General features: G+C 44.9%; 1 protein-coding gene across 4 annotated transcripts in view; it reads right to left on the bottom strand.

Moving 5' to 3' along the window:
- slc38a3a (solute carrier family 38 member 3a) overlaps window positions 1-12134 on the bottom strand; it is a 224898-nt gene that overhangs the window by 50309 nt on the left and 162455 nt on the right. For all 4 annotated transcript variants that reach the window (XR_015080074.1, XM_086001973.1, XM_086001971.1 and 1 more), the window contains exon 8: window positions 2940-3022. Coding sequence is in view for 3 of the 4 variants with exons in the window: in XM_086001973.1 (XP_085858099.1) it covers window positions 2940-3022 (83 nt within the window). In the remaining variant the exon portion in view is untranslated. The remainder of the gene's footprint in view (window positions 1-2939; window positions 3023-12134) is intronic.

The raw sequence follows: 12134 nt of genomic DNA on the forward strand, positions 1-12134 counted from the left end.
TCTATTGCAGTCCTTTGATAACTACGTAAAATACTTTGGATTGACTGTTCCAACCAAACCATCTTCAAACTGCTGAGTCTATCACTCTACAAAAAGAATGACTTTTAAATGGGAATTTAATGCAAGGAGATAATTTGCGCATTAAATTACTATTTTTTTTCTCCATTTAAACAGTGGACTAAACCCCAGCAGTGGAGGGGGGGGGAAAAGAAAACATTCTAGGGCCGATTTTGTCTTCTCCACCAGCCCGTTTCTTGACGAGAAACAGGGCAGCAGCGAGACCAAATTCATGAATGACGAACTTGCCACTCTATTCACGCCGTCATCCTGGCAGCCACAAGCTTGGAGCAAGCCACGAAACAAGCCTCCATGGCTTCCCACCGGAAACATGTAGGAGCCTCATTACTGGATGCAGATCAGGGTCCTGTGGCGCACAAAGGACCCCAATGGAATTCTTGAATGAAAACGAGCACCGCCTACACGGTGATGCCCCGCCCACTCAGCAGTCCTTAAAGTCTGCCTTGCTTTCGCAGATACACAACAAAAACTGGGCAAAGAAGCTTTGTGACTCCTGCCAATCCAGTTTCTTTTTATCCAAGCAGGGGGGACCAAGGACTACAGTGGAGATCAGAACAGCACCAAGGTTGAAGAGTAGATCGAAAGACGTGATAAATGAAGACGTAGTCATTGGGTGGCACCAACCTTGGCCCTCAAGACCCTGTAGACTATAGGAAGGGAAAGGGTTCCACAGTGTTGAAGTCCTGGGAAAGAATGAGTTAGAGTAAGAGATTCCATTGAATTAACTGAAGGAACAATCTAGTTCCCAGTATTAGACATTTGCAACACAGGACACCTGCACTAACAGATGCAATTCTGTCGGGGTAGGCGGAGGGTGGGGGGAGGGGGAAGTCTACAAATACAACAGCTATTAATTAAATGTTCTGATTCACATTAGTTTTGCCTGCCATTAGCTATGCTGTGGACAGCAGAACAAGCATCCTCCTTCACTGGATACAGATTAAAAATCATTAGCAACACACAATTCAGATGACAAAACACAACTTGCATTTAAAAGAAGATTACTTCATAAAAGGCTCCAAAAGCCATGAGAGGATTATTGAAAAATCACCATGACCTATTTCTGCAGTCCATCTCATTATTAGGAGTCTAAGTTGAACCTGATTCAATCTTTGAAATTTCTGCAGAACATCAATAATTAACGAGCATTCATTTTGACAGACAAAGCTCGGACTGTTCACAGCGATGCAATTACACCTCCTGCGGCGCAGAATTTCTCTGTTCAAATTAGATGCAAGTGCTTTGGAGTTAGCAGCTAGTGCTAATGTCACTTTTCACTAACATTTTTAAAAGGTTTCTCAGGGTGTGTGGGGGATGGGCTAGGGGGGGTGGGTGAGAGGAGTTGCAGGACAATTTGATGTTCCATTGCAATGGGTGCAAAACCCAACAAATTGCTAACTCACAGGTTTGTGACAAGTTCCTGGTCTGGAGGAACTTGTACAGTAGTTTTGGGTTTTATTTACGATATTCCAGTTCTGGGTCCAGACTCCTTTGAGCCAATGACTGTGGTTTTGCATATAGTTTACAATATATTCCTATTTACTTAGATATCAGTCCATTCATTCTACATTAGATTACTTTTCTTGTGAAGTTATACCTATGGGAGAAGAATGAACAGGCTGGGGATCTTTTCTCTAGAAATGAAAAGGCTGAGGGATGACCTAATAGGGGTCTTTATGAACGGGTGTGATAGGGTAGACATAGAGAAGACGTTTCCATTTGTGGGGACGTTCAAAACCAGGGGCCATAAATATAAGCTGGTCACTAATGAATCCAATAAGGAATTCAGGAGAAACTTCTTTCCCCAGAGAGCGGTGAGAATGTGGAACTCGCTACCACAGGGAGTGGTTGAGGGGAATAGCATAGACGCCTTTAAGGGGAAGCTAGATATGTACACGCGGGAGAACGGAATAAAAGGATATGCTGATAAGGTGAGATGATGTAGGGTGGGAGGAGCATAAACACTGGCATAGACCAGTTGGACCGAATGGCCTATTTCTGTGCTGTAATTTGCATGTAATGGGGTGGATCAAAAAACAAATCTTAATTGTACAGTGCACAATGGTCGCAGTCACATGCCACCAGCCAGTGCTTCACCATGAGCGATGGTGGAGTACAGTGTAGTGCCCATAGGCTTCAAGGCCCAGTTTATGTGCCCCAACCAACATTCGCACTCAGGCTTTGTTCGTGTGACCGAGTTGTTGGTCTTAGACCACATTAGCTTCGAGCAGAGGCAAGATATTCAGCTAAAAGCACAGGACTGGGACGAAATGTGTCGAGGGTTTACACTGCCACTGGGTGCACTTCAGCCACTTTCACTTGCTAACCAGTAGCCTGGCTCTAGATGCTCTGGAGTCCAGTTGTCAGAGAGAATGAGGCACCTCTCCTTAGACCTCTATGTAATATGCACCATTCTTGGCCCAAGAACAGCACTTGGCTGGTGACCCTACCTTCCTCCGGACTTAGCCAATATCACTCTAGGGCCGACTGGTAGGTGATGCCCTAATGTGGTCTAGAGGGAGTCTCCTGCGAAGATTTCCTTTCTGCCAGGTTAGGAATTCACCCCACAGGGAACTGCAAGAGCAAACGCATGTGCTGGCACTTTACCATGGAGCGCCAATTGCTGGTCGCTCATTTTTCAGGTCAATTTATTTAGTTTTGAGTTCGAAAAACGGCAGGACCAATACAGTGCTGTCACCCAGTCCCTAAACTCTGTAATTGCCTTTCGTGGAAAAATTGTGAACATTTTTATCCCCATCTAATATCTCGATGTGATGCAATAAAAAATGGCACACTGATCTTGTCACACAGTTTCACAGAAATATTAGACACACACACAAGATTCTGTTACCGAGACTAACCGAGTTGTTTCATTAAGGCCAGAGGCAAAACGACCGAGACTGTTGCCATGATCACCAGGTAGTTTCCGTTCAGGTACCACTCGCTGAAACAGAAGATAAAATTAAAATGAAAGCGTACACAGATACGCTTGTGAAAAATTAATATCACAAATTATGAGTCAAGTGCAGATTTTTTTTTGAAAAGTGAGTGCTGGGAATCTGAAATTACAACAGAGAACGCTGTGAATAAACAGCAAAGACAATTTGAAAAGAGAAAAGATAGGTCATTACTGTATTTGGGATAGGACTCGGGCCGGTGAAATGAAACTCTGATCAACTCAGAAACCGTTTCGGAAAATACAAACTTCATTTCAACAGCGACATGAAGTTTTTAAACAATGTCAAATTTTCCTTTTACTGATTTATTCCCCAGCCCTCCCTTCTTTAAGGAACGCTGGTTAGGCCTCTCAAGGCCTGGAGAAATGGGACTTATACAGGAAACTCTCTTTTTACCAGCACCTAAATAACTGGAAATCTCTCTTAACCGGCAAAATTCAGGAGTAGGTTCAGGTAAGTTTTACTTCATATTAGTGGCCGCGTAACCGGGATTCCGGCACCCAACAGGGACGCCTGGATCTGTGGCCGTGTAACCGGGGTTCCTGCACCTGTTGCCATGCAACAGGGACGCCTGGATCTGTGGCCGTGTAACCGGGGTTCCTGCACCTGTTGCTATGCAACAGGGACGCCTGGATCTGTGGCCGTGTACGGGGCTCTCGTACCTTAGTAAGTATACCTCTCTGTAATCCGGACTTTTTCATCAATCGGCAGCATGCCGGATAAAAAAGAGTTCCCTGTATTTGGGTATGCATCGCCCATTTCTCCTTGAAATTTGCAATCGGGGTCCGACAACAAGTGTAGGACCCCGATTTACATATCTAAACAGCCCCCTGCCTGTTTTGAGTGGGAGTCCTGGGCGGCCTTTTAAAGTCCTGCCTAAAAGTTGACTCAGGCGAGCAAATGGGTGCACAAGGTCCCCACCAGACTTTCAAATACTGGTCGCCCTTTTTTTCAAGCCAGAAACAGGCGGCCAGCTGTTCAAGGTCTCTCCCATGGTTTAATGATGTGATTGAAGGACTCAACAAGTTTTGGTAATACAATTAATATCACTGTACTCATTGCAATTTAAACAGTTCTCACTAAAGGTTTCTTCCCCTAGTTTCTTGGGTTGAACTGTGGGCAAGTGACCTCTGCCCATGCAGTTTACGTGCTATTTGGACTCAGCGATGAATCTTATGATGATTTTTCACTGTCCATGGAAGCACCTCTCCTCGGTTAGGCACCTGCTAGCTGTTGCTTTGACTCAGTTTGTTGTGCTCTTGTCTCCAAGTCAGAAGTTCATCGGTTCAAGTCCCAATCCAGGGGTTTCAGACATAAACTAGGCTGACACTTCAGCACAGTAGATGAGAAGTTAAACTGAGACCTTATCTGTCTGTTCCTGTGGTTCAGGTACTTGTTCAAGATCCTTTGTTAAAGTTCTCCTTCAAACAACACCAGCAACAAACAGATTAACCGGTCGTTCACCCGCTTGATCTTTGTAGGAATCTGCTGTGCACAAGTTGGTCAAGTCACTCTACTTCAAAGTAAATCATTGTACGGGGTATATGAAGCGCTTTGAGACATTTTGGAGAGATGTGATGAAGTGCTACATTAATGTGATGTGCCTCTTTCTCTCCCCATGCAATGACCCGGCGAGGATTGAGAACACAAACATTGTGTTCCACCACTCCACAATTGCATGCACTACAGAACTAATACAATGATCCCACCGTCACCTTCCTGTTGGAACTGAAGACCAATGCTGCAGTCCTCAATGGACTAACCCCGAAACAGACCTCTTGTGAGAGTATTAATAAATCACTGACAATAAAGATTCCCTTCATGAAAACCACCAGTGTCTATTACCAAGTGCTCTTCATCTCCTAATCACTGGAGTACCTCCTGGAACACTGAACAGACGACTGGTGCAGCTATAGACTGTCTACAGATGGATGTGTCTCCAGATGAGCACTAGCCAAATGTTTTAAAAGTTACTCACCACTTGGCAAACAGGACCTTATTCACAACATGCCAAGAATAACATTTCATTGCCCCTAAAAAAAAGGAATTTCAATCTTTCTCTTTTGATAAACTGGGCTCATAACTCTGCTTCATAGGCATCAAATCAAATCATTTAATAAAACAGTTCAGTATGGGCAAGATTGTTTCCATTTTCTATTGATTTTCAGTAAATGAGTGATCAACACTTGGAATGGAGAGAGAGAGAGAGAGAACTTGCATTTATATAGCGCCTTTCACAACCTCAGGACGTCCCAAAGCGCTTTACAGCCAATGAAGTACTTTTGAAGTGTAGTCACTGTTGTAATGTGGGAAACAATTTGCGCACAGCAAGCTCCCACAGACAGCAACGTGATAATGACCAGATAATCTGTTTAAGTGATGTTGGTTGAGGGATAAATGTTGGCCAGGACACCGGGGATAACTCCCCTGCTCTTCTTCAAAATAATGCCATGGGATCTTTATGTCCACCTGAGCGGGCAGACAGGGCCTTAAGTTTAACGTCTCATCCAAAAGACGGCACCTCCAACAGTGCAGCACTCCCTCAGCACTGCACTGGAGCGTCAGCTTAGATTTTGTGCTTAAGTCTCTGGAATGGGACTTGAACCCACAACTGAAAATGTAAAAGTTTAGTTTTCACAAGATCACAAAATAAATACAGATGAGAGAATGGTTATTTGGTCCATCTTACCTCATCCATCCAAAAATGGCAAACTGATAGCCCGCCTCACATTAACAACTGATTCTTGAATTAATCTAAGGTTTTCACCTCTATTGTATGAGGTGGCACCTGTGGCTCTGTGGTAGCACTTTTGCCTCTGAGTCAGAAGGTTGTGGGTTCAAGTCCCACTCCAGCGACTTTGAGCACATAATCTAGGCTAACACCTCAATGCACCACTGAGGGAGTGCTGCACTGTTGGAGGTGCCGTCTTTCGGATGAGATGTTAAACCCAGGCTGCCCTCTCAGGTGGATGTAAAAGATCCCATGGCACTACTTGAAGAAGAGTAGTGTTATGGTCAATACATAGAAACATAGAAGATAGGAGCAGGAGTAGGCCATTCGGCCCCTCGAGCCTGCTCCACCATTCAATGCGATCATGGCTGATCATCTAATTTCAGAACCCGGTCCCTGCTTTCTCCCCATACCCCTTGATCCCTTTAGCCTTAAGAAATATATCCAACTCCTTCTTGAATATATTTAATGAATTGGCCTCCACTGCCTTCTGTGGTAGAGAATTCCACAGGTTCACCACTCTCTGGGTGAAGAAATTCCTCCTCATTTCTGTCCTAAGTGGCCTACCCCTTATCCTTAGACTGTGACCCCTGGTTCTGGACTCCCTGGCCATCGGGAACATCCTTCCTGCATCTAGTCTGTCCAGTCCTGTCAGAATTTTATAAGTTTCAATGAGATCCCCTCATTCTTCTAAACTCCAGCGAGTACAAGCTCAATCGTCCCAATCTCTCCTCATACGTCATTCCTGCCATCCCAGGTATCAGCCTGGTGAATCTTCGCTGAACTTCTTCCATGGCAAGAACATCCTTCCTCAGATAAGGCGACCAAAACTGCACACAATACTCAAGATGTGGTCTCACCAAGGCCCTGTACAACTGCAGAAGACATCCTTGTTCCTGTACTCAAACCCTCTCGCTACAAAGGCCAACATACCATTTGCCTTTATCCCTCAACCAACATCACTAAAACAGATTATCTGGTCAGTTAACTCATTGCTGTTTATGGGAGCTTGCTGTGTGCAAATTGTTTCCTGCAATACAACAGTGACTACACTTCAAAAGTACTTCATTGGCTGTAAAGCGCTTTGGGTTGTGAAAGGTGCTATATAAATGCAAATCTTTCCTGTCTTTTCACTGCCTGAAAAAATCTTTTTGTTTTCTTTACTTCTTTTTCTTCCAGTTCTTTAAAAGTTCATTTTGTTGAATTGCGTTCTTCCAAATTTGCCAGGTCCACCATTTTGGAAACAAGACTCCAAGCAGTCTGAATATCCCAGCATGCAGCTGGAAGAGCCTTGCAAAAACCTATTTTTAAAAAAATTAATTAGAAAAAAAAAACTGATTTATAAAGTTGCTAGTAAAATGCTGTTGCTGGAAAATGCTAAGGGCAAATATTCCAGCGATTCTATCAGGATAAAAAGGCCTTTAATAGACTTTATTTATGGCATAGATACAACTTATTAAACCAAATTAAAAATCACTAGCAAAATGAAGCAGTTCTTTCCAAAAGCGAGGGACCTGGATTGCACTGGCATATCGGAGTGATGGGGCTGTGGGTGATGCTTGTGATTCACTACAATGTGGAGCACCAATCTCAGCCATGTCAGGGCATTGAGCAGAAAGGTCCTAGAGCAGATCATCTGCCCACACCACAGACCAGAGAATGGGAAGGGGGAGAAAATGGAGCACTCGAAATATCTCATTAAAAATTATCTTTGAAGCAAAGCATAAATCAATTTTTGATTTTTTTTTTGTTCATAAGTTACTTATTTATCAATTAATGATAAAAACATAAATCCTGAAGACAATGTGCTTCCCATGGCATCTGTGGCCACCACTGACAAACTTAGCAACCGGCCATAGTCACTGACAAACTTAGCAACCGGCCATAGTTAACTGGACTTTAAAATAAATAAGTCGCCAAGAGAGTCACTTGGGGCTGCTCCTTCAAGTCTCCTAGCAACTGGATCAAAAGCAGCATGAGTGGAGATGTGAGCCTCACCACTCTAGGCCTAGGGAAACCTAGAGAGAGATGGAGAAAACTAACATTTTAAAAACTGGGAGCAAAATTATGAATTACAGCCGAGGCGGTAATAACGTCTACAAAAAAATCATTTTCCTATTTCACAGAGGTGAGAACAGGTTGTGGAAACCAAACATGGTTTGCAGTGATGTTGTCAGAACCACTCCAATTTGTACGTCACTATAGTACATCTCTAAAATTAATATTTACTTCTACCTTTCACTATTTATTTTTAATTACTCACCTGACATGTTGTTTGAACAGAATTACTGATGAGCAATTATATCCCACTCACAGCACTGACCAAACTCGCAAGCCACACGCATGGTTCCTTGTGAATTATCAGGCCAGCCCACTCACCATAGAGCAACGAGGAGATTTTGTTTTAAATTGGCAGGATTATATATTCTTGCTGGGAAAGGGAGGAATCAGTTCGGGCTTTGTCCCTTGATTTCACTATCCAATAAATCCTGCTGGAAAGTGAATGTGTGTGTGTGTGTGTGTGTGTGTGTGTGTGTGTGTGTGTGTGTGTGTGTGTGCATGGTTATGTGTCTCCCGAGGAAGAGAGTGTTTGAAGACCAAGACCTCAAACCCGGCACTAAGCTCGTGGTCTACAGAGCAGCAGTAATACCCGCCCTGCTGTATGCCTCAGAGACATGGACCATGTACAGCAGGCACCTCAAAGCACTGGAGAGGTACCGCCAACACTGCCTCCGCAAGTTCCTGCAAATCCACTGGCAGGATAGGCGCACCAACGTCAGTGTTCTTGCTCAGGCCAGCATCCAAGTTTTGATCACGCTCAATCAGCTCCGATGGACAGGTCACATTGTCCGCATGCCCGATACGAGACTCCCAAAACAAGCGCTCTACTCGGAGCTCCGGCACGGCAAGAGAGCCCCAGGTGGGCAGAGGAAACGCTTCATGGACACCCTCAAAACCTCCTTGAAAAAGTGTAACATCCCCACCGACACCTGGGAATCCCTGGCCCAGGACCGCACAAAGTGGAGGAGAAGCATCTGGGAAGGTGCCGAACACCGAGTCTCTTCACCGGGAACAAGCGGAAGCCAAGCGCAGGCAGCGCAAGGAGCGCACGTCAACCCAAGCACCCCACCCACCCGCCCCTTCAACCACCGTCTGCCCCACCTGTGACAGAGACTGTAGGTCCCGCATTGGATTCATCAGTCACCCGAGAACTCATTTTTAATGTGGAAGCAAGTCATCCTCGGTTCCGAGGGACTGCCTAAGAAGAAGAAGAGTGTACACACCTGTAGTGTCCGTGTGTAGATGAAGACAGGAGTTGGTTCATAGGTATTTACTAAGCAAGTCTGGGGGGGGGGGTTTCTAAAGGATATACACAATACACAGGCTTATATAGCCCAAGTGGCAATTACCGGCATTACGCACACCTGGGGCTCTTAAAGGCACATACACCATAATTGCTCTTAAAGGCACATACACCACAATTCCTCCCCTTCTAGCTAACTAGTACATCATATTTTAAGTAATTATTAATTACATGTTATATGCAAAATAATATACATTGCTGTATTAATTAATTATAAGTTAGTCTCTCAGGCGGCTTCCTGACTCGGTCCGGATAACGCCTCGGGGGTGTAGTAGTTTCTGGTGGTGTAGTAGATTCTTCTGGCAAGGCTGATTCGGCTTGAAGGCCAGTGTCGGGTTCATCAGGCTCCAGTATCACCGGATCGGAGGTAGATATGGGTATCTCTACTTCATCGTTAGATGTATAGAGTGGTGGTGTAGGTTGTCGCTTTTCGGATGACTTGATGATTTGGTCAGCATGGCGCCTTATTATGCTGTCTCCGATGTCCACGGTATACATCAGTGGTCCTAATCGTGTGCAGATAGTTCCAGGCTGCCATTTCTCGGTACGGTAGTCCCGGGCCAAAACCGGTTGGCCTATCTGGAAGGCCCTAGTTGGCCTTTCATTCATGCCCTGAAACTGCCGGTTCTCCACGTCCCTTCGGATGTTGGACTTGACCAAATCCAGCCGGCATCTTAGGTTTCTATTGTAGAACATCATGGCGGGAGTTTGGTTAGTAACCATATGCGTTGCATTCCTATATGCAAATAAGAAGTTATCCACCTTGTGCTGAAGTTTTATGTCTTCATTACCCATGGCCTTGATGGCCTTCTTGAAGGTCTGGACAAACCTTTCAGCCAATCCATTGGTGGCGGGATGGTATGGGGCGGACGTGTAGTGCTTTACCCCATTGTTCTTTAAGAACTTTCTGAATTCTTCGGACACAAATTGCGGTCCAATATCAGAACATATCTGCTCCGGCAGCCCATTCCTGGCAAATATGGTCCTTAATACTGTGATGGTTTTTTCCGTGGTGGTGGAGGACATCTTTATTACCTCCGGCCACTTGGAGTGTGCATCAACTGCGATTAAGAACATTGAGTCCATAAATGGACCAGCAAAGTCGATGTGCACCCTTTGCCAGGGAGATGAGGGCCACTCCCATGGATGTAGAGGGGCCTGTGGCGGAGCATTTTGGACCTTCTGGCATCCTAGGCAGCTCTTGGTCATGTCTTCGATGTCTCCATCGATACCTGGCCACCATACAAACGCCCTAGCTAGGTTCTTCATTTTCACTCCACCCAGATGCCCCTCGTGAAGCTCCTTTAGCACTTTATCCTGGAGTTTGGGTGGAATCACCACTCTGGATCCACACATCAAGGTTCCTCGGCACACTGACAGCTGTTCTCTTCTTTGCGAGAATGCTGGCAACAGTGGTTCGCCATGTGCTGGCCATCCCTTCACTGTTAAATCGTAGACCCGTGAGAGAGTAGGGTCATTTCTTGTCTCCCTTTCAATGGCAGAATTTGTCACCGGTGGACATTCCACTATGGTAGAGTGGAATATCTCTACTGGGTCTACTGTAGGTGCCTCTTCTATCGTTGGCAAAGGTAGGCGTGATAAACCGTCAGCATTTCCATGCTGTTTTGACCCTTTGTATTCAATGTTGTATTGGTGTGCCCCTAGAAAAAGGGACCACCTCTGTAGTCTTTGTGCCGTCATAATGGGGACACCTTTTTTAGGGTTGAATATGGAGATGAGGGGTTGATGGTCAGTCAGCAAGGTAAATTTTTGTCCGTGTAGGTAATGGTTGAATTTCTTCACTCCCCATACCAGGCTGAGTGCTTCCCTGTCTATCTGGGCATAGTTACGCTCAGCTGAGTTCAATGAGCGTGACGCAAAAGCTATCGGCCGTTCCGAGCCATCAGGGAATCTATGGGACAATACCGCTCCTATGCCATAAGGGGATGCATCGCACGCCAGTCTGATTGGTAGTGATGGGTTGTAATGAGCCAAAATTTTCTCGGATGTGATTAAGTCTTTACATTTATGGAAGGCACGTTTACAGTCTTCGTTCCATTTCCAAATCACTCCTGTCTGTAGAAGATCATTAAGAGGGTGTAGAATAGTTGATAAGTTCGGTAAAAATTTATGATAGTAATTTATTAATCCCAGGAATGACCTTAATTGTGAAACATTTTCAGGTGCTGGGGCTTTTATAACTGCTTCAATTTTTTCAGGTGACTTATGCAACCCTTCCTTATTAATTATGTGGCCACAATATGATATCTGATTTTGGAAAAATTCGCACTTGGGGCGATTTGCTCGTAGGCCCCGTTCTTTCAGCCCAGTGAGCACCTGCTCCAAATTGGCAAGGTGCTCGTTGTCGTTTTCTCCTGTTATAAGGATGTCGTCTAGGTAGCATTGAGTCCCCGGAATCCCTTGCAGGACTTGCTCCATAGCTCTTTGCCAGATAGCTGGAGCTGATGCTATTCCAAAAACCAGTCGATTGTACTGGTACAGGCCTTTGTGTGTGTTTATTGTGAGATACTTTTTAGAGGTCTCCTCAACCTCCATCTGTAGATATGCCTGTGCCAAGTCAATTTTTGTGAAACGTTTCCCTCCGGATAGTGAGGCGAAAATATCTTCTATCCTCGGAAGAGGATACTGTACCGTGTGAAGGACCGGGTTTACAGTCACCTTAAAGTCCCCACAGATGCGAATTTTTTTCTGTTCCTCAGAGTTATTTTTCAATGTTTTTTTCAATGACTGGAACGATGGGTGTTGCCCATTCGCTCCAATCTATTTTGGATAATACGCCTGCCTTTTCCAAATTCTTCAGCTCTGCTTCGACTGCCGGACGTATTGCGTATGGCACCGGTCTTGCCTTAAAAAATTTTGGAATTGCTGTATCTTCCACTTTTATTGAGGCGGTGATGCCTTTCAAGGTTCCTAGTTTCTCTTGAAACACTTCTTTGGCGTTGGCCAAGATGTCTTTTAATCGTTCAGGTATGATGTCATCATT

This window comes from Somniosus microcephalus, chromosome 11, assembly GCF_052327205.1.
Source record: "Somniosus microcephalus isolate GS21.2 chromosome 11, FLI_Smic_1.0, whole genome shotgun sequence".
Taxonomy (NCBI): domain Eukaryota; kingdom Metazoa; phylum Chordata; class Chondrichthyes; order Squaliformes; family Somniosidae; genus Somniosus; species Somniosus microcephalus.